The sequence below is a fragment of the Bos grunniens genome, chromosome 13 (assembly GCF_055505025.1).
Source record: "Bos grunniens cultivar Pamir isolate PY7600 chromosome 13, Bosgru_T2T1.0, whole genome shotgun sequence".
NCBI classification, from domain to species: Eukaryota; Metazoa; Chordata; class Mammalia; order Artiodactyla; family Bovidae; genus Bos; species Bos grunniens.
Genome location: NC_141177.1, coordinates 22,211,511 through 22,229,124, shown reverse-complemented (window position 1 = coordinate 22,229,124; position 17,614 = coordinate 22,211,511). Strand labels below are relative to the sequence as shown.

General features: G+C 37.7%; 1 protein-coding gene across 47 annotated transcripts in view; it reads left to right on the top strand.

Annotated features, from left to right (window-relative positions):
- The window catches only part of TPX2 (TPX2 microtubule nucleation factor), a 54,364-nt gene that overhangs the window by 23,614 nt on the left and 13,136 nt on the right, over nucleotides 1–17,614 (top strand). For 36 of the 47 annotated variants that reach the window (XM_086332484.1, XM_086332473.1, XM_086332477.1 and 33 more), the window contains 8 exons: nucleotides 3,426–3,552; nucleotides 7,618–7,746; nucleotides 8,758–8,886; nucleotides 10,606–10,727; nucleotides 11,723–11,874; nucleotides 13,274–13,445; nucleotides 15,329–15,467; nucleotides 16,128–16,344. In XM_086332484.1, coding sequence (XP_086188610.1) covers nucleotides 3,426–3,552; nucleotides 7,618–7,746; nucleotides 8,758–8,886; nucleotides 10,606–10,727; nucleotides 11,723–11,874; nucleotides 13,274–13,445; nucleotides 15,329–15,467; nucleotides 16,128–16,344 — 1,187 coding nt within the window. The remainder of the gene's footprint in view (nucleotides 1–3,425; nucleotides 3,553–7,617; nucleotides 7,747–8,757; nucleotides 8,887–10,605; nucleotides 10,728–11,722; nucleotides 11,875–13,273; nucleotides 13,446–15,328; nucleotides 15,468–16,127; nucleotides 16,345–17,614) is intronic. The other 11 variants (XM_086332496.1, XM_086332493.1, XM_086332488.1 and 8 more) reach the window with 1 other exon arrangement.

Below are 17,614 nucleotides of genomic sequence, written 5' to 3'. Positions count from 1 at the left end.
TAAACTTCCGTCTTAGAACCACTTTTGCTGCATCCCATAGGTTTTGGACTGTTGTGTTTTTTCATTTGTCTCCAGGTATTTTTTTGATTTCTTTGATTCCTTCAGTGATCCATTGGTTGTTTAGTAGCATATCGGTTAACCTCCAAGTGTTTTTGTGTTTTTGCAGTTTTTTTCTTGTGGTTGGCTGCTAGTGTCATAGTGTTGTGGTCAGAAAAGATGCTTAATATGATTTCAGTTTTCTGAAATTTACAGAAGTTTGTATTGTGGCGTAGAATGTGATCTGTCCTGGAGAATGTTCCCTGTGCACTTGAAAATGATGTGTTTTGCTGCTTTTGGATGAAGTGTTCTCTCTCTATGTATCTGGTCTACTGTGTCCTTTAAGGCCAGTGTTTCCTTCCTGAGTTTTCTGTGGATAATCTGTCCACTGAGGTAAGTGAGGTGTTAAAGTTCTCTGTTGTTGTGTAACTGTCAGTTTCTCCCTTTATGATTGTTAATATTTGTTTTATATGTTTAGGTGGTCCTATGTTGGATACATATATATTTATAATTGCTATGTCTTCTTTTTGAATTGATTCCTTGATCATAAGTAATATCCTTTGTCTTTGTAACAGTCTTTGTTTTAAAGTCCATTTTGTCTGATATAATTATTGCTACCCCTGCTTTTCTTTGATTTGTATTTGCATAGAATGCCTTTTACCATCCTCTCACTTCTGTTTGTGTGTGTCTTTAGATCTGAAGTCAGTCTCTTGTAGGCAGCATATATATGGGTCTTGTTTTGTATCCATTCAACTACTTGGTGTCTTTTGATTGGAGCATTTAATCCATTTGCATTTAGACTAATTACTGATATATATCTACTTATTGCCATTTTAATTGTTTGAGTGTTGTTTTTATATATCTGCTTTTGTTCCTTTGTTCTCTTCCCTTATGGTTTGATGACTATCTGTAGTTCTATATTTGTATTCCTTTCTCTTTTTTATGTGTCTGTATATCTATTATAGATTTTTTTTGGTTTGTGATTACCATGAGGTTTATATATATGTATCTATATCTCCATGATTATTTTATGTTGCTGATCTCATAATTTCAAATGAATTTTAACAGCCCTGAATTTGTACTCTCCTCCCCTTATGATTACTGTCTTTAACATATGCTTACTGAAAAGTCAGTGGATAACCTTATGGGCAGGCTTCCCTGGTAGCTCAGCTAGTAAAGAATCCACATGCAATGCAGGAGACCCTGGTGTGATTCCTGGGTTGGGAAGATCCCCTGGAGAAGGGATAGGCTACCCACTCCAGTGTTCTTGGTGAATATTCCAGTATTCTTTCTCTGGTGGCTCAGACGGTAAAGAATCCTCCTGCAATGCGGGAGACCTGGGTTCAGTCCCTGGGTTAGGAAGATCCCCTGGAGAAGGGAATGGTTACCCTCTCTAGTATTCTTGCCTGGAGAATTCCGTGGACAGAGAAGCCTGGCGGGCTACAGTCCATGGGGTTGCAAAGAGTTGGACAAACTGAGCAACTCACTCTTTCACTTACATGATTATTATAAATGCATTTTTTACAGGCAGCATATAGTTAGGTCTTTTTTAAAATTTAATCATCTGTGTCTTTTAATTGGGTAAGATATTATTGAAGCTTTGACATGGCATACTATTTTTTTTTTCCTATGTCTTTTTCTCCCCTCGAGAAAGAAAGTTCTTTAGGAAATGAGCTAAATAATTGTTCTCTGGAATAAATATTGTGTGAAATGTGTTTTCTTGGCCTGACTTTTATTCCCTGTCATCTGGTTGAAGTGAACTTTAATCAAGGCTCAATTCATAAGCTGTACTATCAAATGCTATTTTTTCCATGAAGCCGTTACTTGATTGTTTCTTTTTCATTATTCTCAGCACTTTTTTTCTGCTTCTGTTTTATGATGTCCATAGTAACATCAGAATACTTTGATAAAATATCTCCTTCTTCTTCCCACCCCATACACAGTCCCTTTTCTTAGATGCTACATTTTAAAATTCTTATTGTTTTAAATTTAATTGGCAGTACTCTTGCCTAGAAAATCCCATTGATGGAGGAGCCTGGAAGGCTGCAGTCCATGGGGTCGCGAAGAGTCGGGCACAACTGAGCGACTTCACTTTCACTTTTCACTTTCATGCATTGGAGAAGGAAATGGCAACCCACTCCAGTATTCTTGCCTGGAGAATCCCAGGGACGGGGGAGCCTGGTGGGCTGCCGTCTATGGGGTCGCACAGTTGGACACGACTGAAGCGACTTAGCAGCAGCAGGGGGTTGTATTTATAATGTCTGGTCATATGATTACTACAGAAATATTTACATTATTTTGATTATGTAAATATTACTCAATGCCAGGTCAGTTACTGTGATGCAGCTACATTTCTTCTTGGTTCTTCTTGGTGTTATTTGTCACAATCCCTTGACCACATAAAGATGATCTTGACATCAGGGTCAGGTAGATTTTTAAACTTGATCAATTACTTAAAATTTTGTCACATTTGAGCTTGCTACATATTGAACAATGATCCTTGGAAGCTATACTGCTTTATTTGAGGGCGGCATTATTTTTCTTAGTTTCTTCTTGGCGTCTTGTTTCCTGGGTCTTATGTCCTCTTTCTTGTATTCTTTCATTTGTACTTCATTAGGCAGGGATACGTCCCCGAGGAACTTCCTAAGATAAGGTGCAGGAAGAGAACTTGGAGTTCTCACATGTCTAAAAATGTCATTGTTCCACCTTCGTTTACTATTGAAAGTTGGATTTAATATAGAACTGCAGTTTAAAAGATTTTTTTCTTGATTTCTCTGAAGGCATTGTTCCATTATCTTTTATCTTCCTTTGTTGCTGATGAGAAATTCAGCTTATCCTGTTTTCCTTACTTAGGTAATTTCATTTTTTCACAGAAGGTTTCAGAATTTTTATCTTTTTGAAATGTCATGAGAGGGACTTACTTGGTGGTCTGATGGCTAAGACTCTGGTCTCAGTGCAGGATGCCTAGGTTTGATCCCTGGTCAGGGAACCAGATTCCACATGTTGCAACTAAGAGTTCATATGCCACAACTAAAGATCCCACATGCCATGACAAAGGTCAGCAATTCCACATGCTGCAACTGAGACTCAGTACAGCCAGATAAATAAATAATGAAAAAGTGTCATGAGGGGTTTAGGACACTTTTTTCTGAGGTGCCTTAGACTAGTAAATAGGCAGGGCCCTGGATATTTCATTTCTGCTTCAACTATAAAGTAGCTTTTATAAATTGGTCTTCTGCACAAGATTTCACTGGAACAAAAGGTTCCACTGCTTAGGAGGATACACACACACATATTTCAATCTAGAATTTTCTGTATTAAGTCATATGTATATATAGACATGTATTTCCTTGGGATTTGAGTATAGACTAGTTTTTGTTCTCTTGCAGTTGATAATACTTACAACAAACAAGCAGAAAAAGAAAATCTGGTGGAAGAGTCCATTCCATCAAATGAATGTCCCTCTATGAAAGTCAAAGAAACCACATCAAGAAATAATCCAGTTCAGCCTCAGAGGTAAGAGGTGTTCAAAAGTGGCGGTTATATTAATAATGTTCAGAGAAGGGTTATGTGTCCCATAGTACATTAGACTTTTCATGTTACCTTATTTAATCTTCATAACATTAATGAGTTGTAGGTAATATACTTATTTTATATAGATAAGAGCTCAGAGGTGCTAAAGTTGCTTGTCTGGGGCAGATTTATTTCAGAGACAGGATTCAAACTGTTTATAAGAAACAGCTAGAATTTTTCCAAAGTGACTGTACCATTTTACGTTTCCATAAGCAGGATAGTATGAGAGTATCAGTTGCTCCATATCTTGGCCGACACTTGGTATCAGTCTTTTTACTGATACTTCATTGTATTTATAATTTGCATTTTCTTGATGACTAATGATGTTGATCACATTTTCATGTGGTTTCTGGCCATTCATATGTCTACATATATAATTGCTAAAGACCTTGATGCTGGGAAAGATTGAGGGCAGGAGAAGAAGGGGACGACAGAGGATGAGATGGTTGGGTGGTATCACCGACTCAATGCACATGGGTTTGGGTGGACTCTGGGAGTTGGTGATAGACAGGGAGACCTGGGGTGCTACGGTTCATGGGGTCGCAAGGAGTCGGACACGACTGAGCGACTGAACTGAACTGATAATTGCTTTTTAAATCTGCCTTCTTGGAGTCTCCCCTATGCCTGAAGATCTTAGTGGTCAGCCAAAACCAAGTAGAGTTTATACTCAGGCTTAAGTTTTCATCCTCTGTGTGGTTCTCTTAACTTCTGGAGTATTGCCTCTAAATTTCCAGCTGCTTTGCTTCAGACGCCTCAAGCTAGTAAGACTTGAGTTGTGTGCTGTCCTACTATATGCACACTGGGTAATGCACTGAATCAAAAAAAATCCAGCAAACTCACCAGTCTTACCTACTGCACTTGTCTTTTAAGGATGGACACCTCACCAGTTTCTGCTTTCTTCACTGGGCATGTTTGGTCTCCCCTAAATACACATTTCCTTCTCCAGAGGATCTTCCCGACCCAGGGATTGAACCCGGGTCTTCCACATTGTAGGCAGACGCTTTACTGTCTGAGCTACCAGGGAAGTCCAAATACACATAGTTAGCATATATAGTAACAGGAAACTTGTGGAGAGTTTTGGCTCAGATTTTGAGTGACTTGTAGCTCTTTTTCTTCTAGGACTTTCCTCTGAGGTTTCTAGCTCCTGTACTAGCCTGAATTCTATCTTCTGTTATCTAAAGCCAGTGAGAGTAGTTTTCTGCTGTTGGAGCTGCCACATTTGGGGCATGCCTGCAGGCAAAAAACTCATAACTCTTAACCTTTGTAGTTACTATTCATGGATAAATATTCCTGTTTTCTGCCTGCTTTTGGTCACTTTTCCAGTGTACTCAAATAGTCGTATTTTTGTATATTGTGTACATTTTGTAATAATATGCAAGAAGATTTGCATGATAAATATACTGTACATTACTCCATGTTTTTGTTTTTATGAGTCCCTTTAGAGATTAATATGAAAATACTTGCAGATGAAAGATATGAAATTTGGGATTTGCTTCAAAATCTAAGATGGGTAGATGAAAAGAAAGTTAACAATGTGATTGGCTATAAGTTGGTAATTTTTTTTTTTCTATAAGTTGATAACTTATAAAGCTGAATGATGAATACCTATTGGTTCTTTATGTTATTCTCCATTTTTAATATGTTTTAAATTCTTTGTGATAAAGATTTTTAAATTAGGTGCTCTATGCACTCATAAAAATTTGAATATATACTAATAAATCTTGAGAGTGTTGAGAAAAATTAAACAACATCTAAATAAATGGCAGGACATACTACATTCATGTTTTATTTGTTCTGGCTATGCTGAGTCTTCTTTGCTGTGCGGGCTTTTCTCTGATTGCAGCAAGTAGAGGCTGCTCTAGTTGTGGTGCAGGCTTCTCTTGTTGCAGACCCTGGGCTCTAGGCATGTGGGCTTCGGTAGTTGCAGCACGTGGACTCAATAGTTGTGGTTCCTGGCTCTAGAACACAGGCTCAATAGTTATGGCTCATGAGCCTATTGCCCTGCAGCATGTGGAATCTTTCCAAGTCAGGGATTGAATGCTTGTCTGCTGCATTGACAGGCAGATTCTTTACCACTGAGACACCAGAGAAGCCCCCTTGTTAATGCTTTGAGAGACTCAATACTATAAATATCAAGTCTCCTTACCCAACCTATAGATTCAATGCTATCTCTACAAAAGTCCCAAAGGTTTTCATTTTGGACATTGATAAGTTGATGCTAAAAGTTGTACAGAAATGCAAAGGTCCAAGAGTAGTCAAAATACTTTTAAAGTATTTTGTAGATAGCAAGTCATATTATAAAGCTACAATAATTAATGCTTTGTATTAATTTGGGTATTGCCCAATGATGAGACCAATGGAATCATATAGAAGCTTACTCTGTCATATATGGACATATATGGACACAATATATACAAAAGTGGTATTGCATGCCTATGAGGAGAGGATGTTTTTATTTTTCCCCTTCAGTAAACAATGACTGGACAATGGGTAGCCAAATAGAACAAAATGGGAGTTGTCATCTATCTCACTCCATATAAAACAGTCAGTACTAGGTGAATTGTAGATCTAAATGTGAAAACATAGCTCAAGTAAGGAAATACAGGAGAATATCTTCATGACCTTGGAATAGGGAAAGACTTCTTAAATAGAATCCACACAGAAAAGCACTGACATGCTTTTTAGGAAGAAGTGCTTTTTGAACTTACTATCTAATCAAATGATACCATAAAGAGTGAGAAGCCCCACGCCCCCACACCCCCCAAAAAAAGGAGTGAGAAGCCAACCCCTAGATTGGCGGGAGATATTTGTAACACTTAAAACCTACAATGGGCTCATATGCACAGTATATAAAGAATTCCTACTAATCAGAAAAAGATTCACAATGCAGTAGAAAACCAGGACACTTAACTAGTACTTAATGAAATATGATAACCAAATGGCCAATAAACATGTGAAAAGGTGCTCAATCTCCCTGGGAAAAGCAAACTAAAACCACAGTGAGGCTCTATGATTAATATATACCAATCTGTATGACTGAAATTAAGTCATTGACAATACCAAGTGTTTAGGAGAATGTAGAGCAATACAGACTCTTATAAATTTGCCAGTGTAAGCATAAGTTGGTAAAAACACCTTGGAAAATAACTTTAGTTAATAAACCAAAGTCCTGTGACTTAGCAGTCTTACAACAACAATGTGTATATCAGGAGACATATGTGAGAATCAACAGTTGATTGGATAAATAGTGGTATGTTCCTATAATGAATGTTACAGGGCATTGAAAATTCGTGAATTAGAACTCCGTGAATAAATGTGGTTGAATCTCACAAACATAATATTGAGACAGAAAGCAAGACAAAAATGTATAAAGTTTTTATTTTCTTTTCAAACCAACATACAGTGTTTATGGAATGCATGTCTATATGGTAAAAAAGATAAAGCCAAAGTAGTCATTACTGTAAAATTCAAGGTAGCACCTGCTGCCAGTGTTTTGTTTCTTAGTTTGGGTGGTGATTTCATGAGTCTTCACTTTATAATCATTAACTTAACTTGGTTTTTGTGTACTTTTTGTTATGTGTTACATATTTTAAGAAAAATTGGGGGTCATGACTAAAAGAGGAGAAAATAAACACTTCAGTAAATTTCCAGGAGATCTTCTAACTTCAAGGCTGACTAGTTAGCTGTGTAACAGGGTCAAGTCACCTCATCTTTTTTTTTACTTTTACTGATACCTTCAAAAGGAAGGAGTTGTACCAGTGCCTTTTTACAAAATTAAATCAACTTTATTGAGGTTTGATTTACAAATACCAGTGCACTTAAAGTACCAACATTTTATGGTGAATTTTCAAAAGCTATCAATAAGACATTAGATTTTTAGAGTGGAAATAATACCATTTTTGTAGTTTGTACAAATAGCCTTTGTAGTTTGACGTATTTTCACATTTCTGCAACATATCTAGTAGATGTATTCATTACAGATAAGTTTTGTCAATTCTTCTACCATAGAAGATCTCTCAGACTCTCTGCTAAGAAGAATTTGGAACAGAAAGAAAAGCAGCATGTAAAAATGAAAGCCAAGAGATGTGGTACTCCTGTAATCATCAATGAATTTCCACCCTCCAAAAAAATGAAAGTGTAAGTAGCCACAGCTTCTGTCAGTTGGCATAGATTTTACCCCTGTTTGCTCCTATGGTAATAGCAAGCAGAATACACGGTGCTTGTTCTTATTTTTGTCAGTTAGGAGTGCGTTTTGTTGAAGGTAATATGGTAGCCAATTTAATTAGAGAAGTTTAAAGAACAGTGATTTATTTGCTTCATAGAATTCTGAAAGTAGTTTGCTGCTAGCTTTGGTTCGATGACATTTCTGAGTCTTAGTGGTTTTTTTTTTCCCCCCATACTTGCTGCTCAAGACGGCTGCTCTGTGTTTCTTAGCTTCTTCCTTGTGCTTGTTGCCTCATTATCACAAGATAGCTTCTCTATCTCTAGGTATTATATCCATGTTCAAGAGAAGGGTCTGGCGAAGAAAGAGGGGTAGCATCCATAATAGGAAAGTAAAATATTTTCCAGTAATGCTTATGTTTATACAGTAGTTGACTGAACTGTAAATTAGATCCCCTCTAGTTGCAGTAGAGATTGTTGAAGCAAGTACAATATTTTTACCGTCATATGTTGGCTGCCCCAAACAAAATTAGAGTTCTGTCAATAAGAAGTGAAAGTGAAATCTCTCAGTGGTGTCTGACTCTTTGTGACCCCATGGACTGTAGCCTACCAGGCTTCTCCGTCCATGGGATTTTCCAGGCAAGAATACCGAGTGGGTTGCCATTTAAAGCGACATAAATTTTGGAAAGGAAACTATCTTGCATTTGTTCATTTGATGATGAGCAGTTGGAATCTCTTCCCACCTTCCTGAACCATCACCAGACAACTCTTACCTGACTTCTGTTGGTGTTCGCAAAGTTTGCTTGTTGTAGCTATTGTTATATATAAACTGATGATACTGTTGAAAGAACCTTGGCTGTTGAAGTATGGCTGTTGTCCTAAAGAATGAAAAAACTTAAGCCATGTGTAGTAGTAGATCTGGGGAGGAGATTGAGATATTTGTATGCTATAGGGGATTGAGATATTTTTTGTCCTTTTCAACTCAAGTTCTCACAATAAAAAGAATTTAGAAGAAGAGGAAGAAGGCAATGCTTGTCAAGATATTTCTGAAAAGAATGAATCTTCCCCTGAAAAAGCCAAGGGCAGACATACTGCGCCTTGTATCCCACCTGTAAGGTATGATATTTTGCTGAATTTCAGCTTTAGAATCAGAGTAAAATTACAAATGTGTACAACTATAGTCTGTTTGAAGCACATGGAGCCTGGGAAACTCTAAAGGCTGTCACCATGGTAAGGTACATTGTTTATGTCCTAGTGGGTGCTTGAGTTTTATACATTGAAAAAAAATAAACTATTAAAACAAATGTAAAAGAAATAGAAAAAAGTTAGTAAAAGTTCTTGTTTAGTCGCTCAGTCATGTCTGACTCTTTGCAACCCTGTGAACTGCAGCTTGCCAGGCTTCCCTGTCCTTCACAGTCTCCTGGAACTTGCCCAAACTCATGTCTGTTGAATCAGTGATTCCATCCAACCCTCTCATCCTCTGTTGTGTCCTCCTCCTGCCTTCATTCTTTCCCAGCGTCAGGGTCTTTCCTCTGAGTCCTCTCTTCATATCACGTGGCCAATTACCTAAATTGAACAGTATTTACTTTTTCAAGCTCCATTCTGGACTTTACTCAAGTAAAATACCTATTTTTACAGTCAGTATTTAAGCAGTCTTTGGATTTTGCTTTATTCACTCACTATGAAACTCTTATTTTCTGTACTGCTACAAAATCTTCACATTTATCTTTCCTTTTGGTTGATGGTTTACATTCTTTATATTAATTGGAAAATTTCCTGTTAAAAACACTGTTTCAAATTTTTCACTGTTACAAGGAATCAGTGAACATCTTTATAGAGAGATTCTTTTCTTTGAATAGTCTCCTCAAGATAAGGAAAGAGAAATTCCTTGGTCTATGAGTATGATCCTTTTTATGGCTATTGATATTGTCAGTTTTATTTCTGAAATAAATGTGTGAATTTTTAGTGCCATCAACTTTGAATATTTTTATTTCCTTGTAGTCTCACCTGTATTGAATTTTTTACTTTAAAATTGTTTCAAATTTCACTGATGTAATGTTGATGGCATCAAATTATTTTAATTTTTATTTGTTTGCTAACAGGATTGTATTACTGTTGCTGTAAACATCTTTTCCAGAGTTGTTTCCTTTTTATTTATCTGTAAGTGGTCTTAGTGATGTTTCATTACTAAGAATGACTACTTGATTATTGGTTTTTCTTAAGAATGGCTATTTTAAATTGAACTTATACTATGTCAATTATTTCAGAAACTGTCTGGTTTTTAATAGTCACAAGTATTCTGTGAAAATGAGTATTTGTATTACCCATTTAAACTGGGGAACACTGAGGTTCATAGAGGTCAAATAGTTTTCTCAAGATTACATAGGAAGGAAATGAAACAACAGGGTTGTGATTTGAACTCTGGTTGGCTCTACTCCAAAGGCTTTTCTCTTTATCATAGTATATATTTTATGTATATTAACCTTTTGCTGTGTTTATTGAAAATATTACTACTGGTTTTTTGGTTTTTCTTGTGGCATGAAAATTAATCATTATACAGTCAAATTTGTGGATATTTTGTAAAATCCTCTGTAGTCTATTTTAACTTTTTTTCTGAAATTTTTTCAATATTTTGGAATAAATTTTGCATCTTTTTTTTTCATAGTGTTATCTAGGTTAGTATTGATTTCTTGGATAATACTTTTTGGTTTTGATGGTTATTTTATCCCATGTTAAAAATCTAATCTATATAATGGCTTTAGATTTTTTTTTTTTTTTACCATTAAATCTCTTTCTTCTCTCCTCTCTCATCTCCTTTACTTATTTGCCCTTTAGGCAGAAGATTCTAAAAAGTACTGAGGAGCAAGAGTTGGAAAAGAGAATGAAAATGCAGCAGGAAGTGGTAGAGATGCGGAAAAGGAATGAAGAATTCAAAAAGTTTGCTCTTGCAGGAGCAGGTCAGTTTGGTTCTGATTGAGTCTGATTTATGAGGTGGTGCTTCTCATACCCTTGGTAGTTTTTAAAGTCTCAAAAGCAAAAATGTCTTTCTTGGTCAGTAGTCAGTGTAAAAAGATGTGTTTATTTAGGAGGCTGGACATGGGTGCCATTCATATCCCAATGATCATTCCCTAGAATGTTTTATGTACATTGGTCCTTTCTTAGAGCATGTTGTCGTTCCTCTCCATCTCTAACTGTAGAAGTCACACCCATCTTTTTTTTTTTTTTGACACCCATCTTTTGAGGTCTTTTCCATGAGTTCTTACCTCGTTTTCCCAAGTAGAATTAATCTCTTCCTCTTTTTACCTCCTAATTCTTTTTCTTTGTATTAGAAAAAGAAGGAACTAGGATTAAGACAGAAGATAGAGCAGTTGGACAGACCAATTTTTTTTTTTTTTTCCCTATTTTATCCTAAGCAGAGGAGAAGAAAGTTGAGTGAATCTACTTGTAGCTGGGGAGGAAAGTATGACTGGGGGAGCTGAAAGGATCGGAATTCTTTTTTGCTTTAGCATAATTATATTGGTGAAGTCAAAGCTGTAAAGCTCTGCTTACTGGGTTGAAAAGCATCTTTGGAGTTTATGGGGTCTCCCTTTTAGAGATGCTTAGTTAAGTGTGTTTCTAAAGTCATTTCATAGCTTTTCTTGTCAAAAGTATTCCAGTTTCTCTGTGTCTCCAGAGCTATGAACACACCTGGGAGATGGGATTCTTCTCCCCTCTGCTACCTTATTACAATTTGCATCTGACTGAAGGCCCTCAAACTCAATAGTACTAAATGAATAAGGCACATATTTTGGTGTCCTTGAGGACTGTTTCAAATTGGGTTATATGCAGAGAGTAAATAAAGTTAGATCCATGGTAATAGAAATAACAAAAGGACTGACTAAAAAGGGACTTACTGTATGTATGTTCTGTATTATTCGTGTTACCTGTATGTTTTACTGTACTTTTTACTCAGGACAACCTGTGAAGAAATCAGTGAGCCAGGTAACCAAAGCAGTTGACTTCCACTTCCGCACAGATGAGCGGGTCAAACAGCATCCTAAAAACCAGGAGGAGTATAAGGAAGTGAACTTTACATCGGAACTGCGAAAGCATCCTCCATCTCCTGTAAGTTGACTGTCTAAGTTAATATTCTTGTTAGTTATTCAGCGAAGATTCTGGTGTAGTATTTATGGTCACTGTTGATAATGTAATTGAGAGAAGCATGTGTCTTTCAGTTAAAATATATCTAAATCCTCACTTTGCCCCCTGTTAGCTGTGTGATCTTGAATAAATCACTTTCTCTGGGAAGCATCTTATCAAATTACTGTGAAAACTGAATTGAGAATGTACATAAAACACATAGAATTACATGTGGCAAATTGTAGGTACAGGCTTGTTATGGCTTGTGCTATTAAACATTTGTTTAAAAAAATCTTGTGTCTGCAAAGTTTTGTGCAAACTATAATGGGTTTATGGGGAAAGTCAAGTTGGGGCAGACCACTCAAATCCTATACAGTTTTGTTACCAGAGCGCTAACAAAAGCAGTAATAATCCTAAATTAAAAATCTAGCACTAAGAATTTCTACTTGCATTTGCAGTCACCAGCATCATTTTTTTTAAGTAGGTTAATCTCTTTTTAAAAAATTAGTTTTTGGTTGCACTGGGCCTTTATCATTGTGTGTGGCTTTATCTAGTTGTGGCGAGCAGGGGTTACTCTTTGTTGTGGTGCATGAGCTGCTCGTTGCAGTGGCTTCTCTTGTTGCAGAGCACAGGCTCTAGGCATACGGGCTTCAGTAGCTGCAGTACATGAACTCAGTAGCTGGGGCTCTTGGGCCCTAGTGTGCACGGGTTTCAGTAGTTGTGGTTGCTCCACAACGTGTGAAATATTCCCGGGCCAGGGATCAAACCCAGGTTCCCTGCATTGGCAGGAAGACTCTTACCCACTGTACCACCAGGGAAATCACCAGCATTACTTGTTTAAGTCAGTCCTTTGCAGACTTAAATCCTGGAGTTGTGATTCTTCGTTTGAGATGTAGGTCCTTGAGTTTTACTTCCAGTCAGAAACTAATTTTATAAAAATTAGTGACCCAAGGAGTGGGCTTCTTCATTAGTCAGTTTTGGGGTAGGATATGAGAAGAGAATTTGATTCAGGTAGCTGCCTGAGCTGATCCAGAAGCCCAGTTAAAATTTTTAAATGACTTGGGGTGGGATACCTGTACAGCTTTTTTCCCCTTCTAATTCTAAGAAAACTTGCTCTTGATTGCTTCAAAACATGAGCATGCTTGGAAAAATCACTTTATGTAACAGAATAGACAGTTTGTTAAGTGCTAGATGCTTTCTCCCCCTTTTTAAAAGATGGGAGTATACAGATTATAACCCATGCTTAAGGACCGACAAGAAGAATAATCATCTTGGCTTTCCATGGATTCTTTTCCTTTTAATCTTCTGTGCTGAGTTTGAGGCTTGAGGTGGATCTGAGCTCTTCCATAACATTTCATTTAGGGAATTAATTCTTTCTTTTCAGGCCCGAGTGACTAAGGGATGCACCATTGTTATGCCTTTCAACCTGTCACAAGGAAAGAAAAGAACATTTGATGAGACGGCTTCTACATATGTCCCCCTTGCACAGCAGGTCGAAGCATTCCATAAACGAACCCCTACCAGATACCACCTGAGGAACAGGAAGGATGATATTAGTAAGTTTCTTTCTAGTATCATACTTGGCTGGAGCCTCCCCTAGAATTCCCTGTGCTTGCATCTTAGGTACAAATTTGTCTTTAGTTGAAATCCTAGTTTTTGAACTAAAGCATGGCATATGTTGTATGCAGACAACAAATGTACCCATAGTTGAGCATTTCTCAAACCACCTGGCTATCTGTCCACTCATACCCATCAACCACCTTGATCCTCCTGGTCAGTAATTGGCTGAGGGGAATTAAGGTAACACGAGATGTCATGACACATCAAGGCTGTCTTTGCCATGTGTCAAGGTGCACACTTACCTACAGAAAATGAAAGCTTTCTATTCACTTACTGTTGTGTGCTTTTTGTTCATTGGTTCAATAAATGTTGACTGCTACAAAGCAGACACTCTGTGTGATGTAGGCAGTATAGAAGTGAGCAAAACAGACTTGGTGCTCAACATCAAGTTTGTAATTCAGTGAGAGAGATAAACAGGTCATCACAGATTATTGTGAGTGCTGTGAATGTGGAAGGAAATATAAGAATCAAAGGAACTGCAAGATAGGGAGAGCAGGTCTGTGTGCTGAGAAGTCCAGGCAGGGAAATACAGGAGAGAAAAGAGATAACCAATGGTTAAGACCCTGTACAGGTAGGAGAGGGATACTTAGCACAGGTGGCGTGATTGTTCTTTGAAAGGGGAGTAGAAGAGAGGAATGAGTGCAAATGTTGGTTAGTTTGTAGATTTGGTGGTGAACCGACGAGAGGAAGCTAATCTGACAGTGTGTATCTTTATGAAAATAACTCCTAAAAGAAGTTTGAGGATTGGAGGTGTGGTGTAAACTAGTTGTCAACCGTGCAGGGTAGTATTCTGGATAAAGCAAAATCTGGTTGTTTGACTTTGAAGGTTTCTGAATTTTTCCTGCCTTTGCCTAGGCACTGTTTAGTGCTATTTTAGGCAGTCAGATGAGTTAGTTCCTTTAAGGACAGCATTTCCTAATGTTACCATGTTCTAGTACCCATTTGTCAAATTTTATATCGTGAAAATAATCTTTTTTATTCTGATGGAAATGTAAGTATTAACCATGACTTTCCAAATATATGTGACTCTTATTAGAGTCTGGTATTCTGCTCTTAGAATCTTGATCCTAGCAAATAGAAAGAAAAATTATTTTCTGCGATTTTTATTTAAAATTTTGGACTATTATAGCTCAATAATAGTTACATGTATACTTGAAGCCTGGCTTATTTCTAAAATAAGTAGATTTGTTTTCCATCTCCAATTGTTAGGTGGTAAGGTCTAAATTAGAAAATTCATTCTGGGTAATTATGAAAATTGACAAGGTTGCTTCTGGCCAGGTAAATAGTATTTTCTGTGAGTGTTTCCTGTGAATGGTGATGGTGATCTTAATATTGATGCTTTGACATAGCTTTTTTTTTTTTTTTTTACTTTTTTCATTTGACTTTCTGTGGGAGATAGTCTTGATGTTTCGATATAGATGCTTTTAAGGAGTTCATAATAGTGGAAATTGTTACTTGGTCTTCAGAAATGCCTTATTTTATTATTTGTCAATAACATGCAAAATAGTTGGCACTGTCAGTAGAAAGGCAGTGCAGGCCTCGGCAGTGATAAGAAATCCATCAGACACAAATGGATTTTAGATTCAGAAGATGATAGCAGAGTTTACCCACAGGCTACCTTTATCATCACCTCTCAATAAAGAGTGATAGGGGAGAAGGGACTGAATGTTTGTCAGACTGACTGTTGTGAGCTGAGCTGAGCTGAGTGTGAGGGGCCAGCCACTCTCTGGCTTAGCATCTCTGGGCTGCCTAGCTGAGTTCAGCACCTACAGGTAAACGGGGTCTTAGCTAGGTGAATGTCTGTGCTCTTGGTTTACAGTGCCATTACCCTCCAAATCTGTGGTCAGAATATGCAGAGACCCACAGACTCCTGTGCTGCAAACCAAACATCGTACAAGGCCTGTGACCTGCAAGAGTGCAGCGGATCTGGAGGCCGAGGAGCTTGAGAAGCAGCAACAGTAAGTTCCACTGGCAGTATTTGAGGGAGAGTTCCAAAAACCTGCCTGCTTCCTTTTCACTTCTGTAAGGGGGACAGTTACTGTTTTTCTTGCCTTGGAAATTATGGTATTTGAGCTACAGGCTCTGCCTTGCCTCTGTGATGAAAGGATTGAAAGTGGGAGTAGGGAGCTGTCCTGGAGTGTAAACTGGTAAAAAAAAAAATAATCAGAGGTTGGGGTGGGAGAATTTACGATTACAATAAAGAGGGCCCTTTGAGGTTTAGATAAATCTCACCCTTTTATGGCTACCCAAGGGATTGTTAAAACTCTTACCAGTGGAGAGAACTGGAATTTAATGTGAGTTAAGTCTGGGGGTTGTCTCCTGTGGCCTTCTTTCTCCCTTCTTGTACTTCTTTTCGGAAGGGGGAGTTTCTTTTCTCAAAAGAAGTACAAGAGAAACCCCAATCTTTAGAGTGGTGGGGATGTTAGACTGTCTTGTTTTTTCTTTGCTCTCGAGGCAGGGATAATGGCTATGGAGAGAGTTGAATTTTTGTTGCACATGATGGATAATCTTAATGATTACTTTTTTTTTTTCCTGGTTTTGGCCTACTTTGTTGTTTAGTTTTCATTTTATTAAAAAAATCTTTTTTTGTGGTTATCACTTAAATTCTCGCCTTACAGATACAAATTCAAAGCACAGGAACTTGATCCCAGAATTCTTGAAGGTGGGCCCATCTTGCCTAAGAAACCGCCTGTGAAGCCACCTACTCAGCCTGTTGGCTTTGATTTAGAAATTGAGAAAAGGATCCAGGAGCGGGAGTCAAAGAAGAAATTGGAAGAGGAACACTATGAATTTCATTCCAGGCCCTGCCCTACTAAGATCTTGGAAGATGTTGTGGTAAGAGTGGGGAAGCCCTGCGAGCTGGTAGAAGTGTCATGTTCACAACCACATATCCCCCCCAGTCACACATGTTTGGATACTGTGATCAGGACATCGTATTAGGCGCTCTGGGTGAAAAAGAGACATGGCAGAGGTGGATTTTGCTCTTAGGAAACTTAAAGTCCAGTATGGGATCATAAAGTAGCCAGTGGCAGAGCTGGGATATGGATTTAGGTAATGTGGTTCAAAGGTCCATGCTATTGTATTAAAATAGGACGTACCTTTTAAAATGAAAGGTTCTTAGGAAAATGTATGATTATTTTTTAAAAAGCTGTCTACATCCTACCTAAATATCACCAGTATTACCTGAGCTCCATTTTTAGAAACACTGATGGAGGAAATTGGTTTGGCAGTTTGTTGTACTTTGGAAATGTTGTGGTGAAGTGGTAAGTGGGGATGGGTGGCTAGAGTTCATTAGGAGTTAGTTAAGTGAGATCATAGAGTAGTATTGTACTGGGTAATATGTTGTTGAGAGTTCTGGATAAATGGATCAGCAAAACACTAGGTGAGTAAGTAAGAACCTACTGAACTGATATGGTATGCTGTAGGGTAGTCATTGCCAAATCACCTGGGTCTCAGAGTCCTCTGGGATTTTGTTACATAAACAGGTTCCTGGGCCCCACCCCTGGAGTTTTGATTGTCAGGTGCAGCATAGATTAGAGAGCCCCGATGAAGACCTTAGCGTCTGACACAGAGTATGCAATTGTGCTGTTAATAGTAATAACTGTTGCATGCTTACATTGTGCAGCGTTTTACATAATTATATTATTGATTTCTCATAACAACTCTTAAGAAATAGGTTCTATTTTTATCCCTACTTTTCAGATTAGCAAAGAGATGCTAAGAGGTGTCTAGTATGCAGAACCAGGATTTGAACCGTCATCTCCTTAAACACTGTGTTTCTCTACCTCACAATGCTGTTATCATTGTTTATTCTGAGAAGTGCAGTTTTGAGTTTGTTTTCAGCTCTTTCTCTACTGAAATTTCCAGGGACGTCAACTTTTGGATTCTAGAGAAAACAAAGCATAGAAGGAGTCATAGATATATTTATTCCTTCTACTCTCTTCATTTTTTAGAAAAGGGGGGCTTTCTTTGAAGGAACAACATGGCTTGCCCATAGGAACATTTTTAAAAGTTGATGGCAGAACTGAAGTTAGGTGTCTTAACTTTTAGTGCTGGACTCTTAAAGCAAAAAAACACGCCTCCAGAGCCTGAGTGCAGCTGTCTG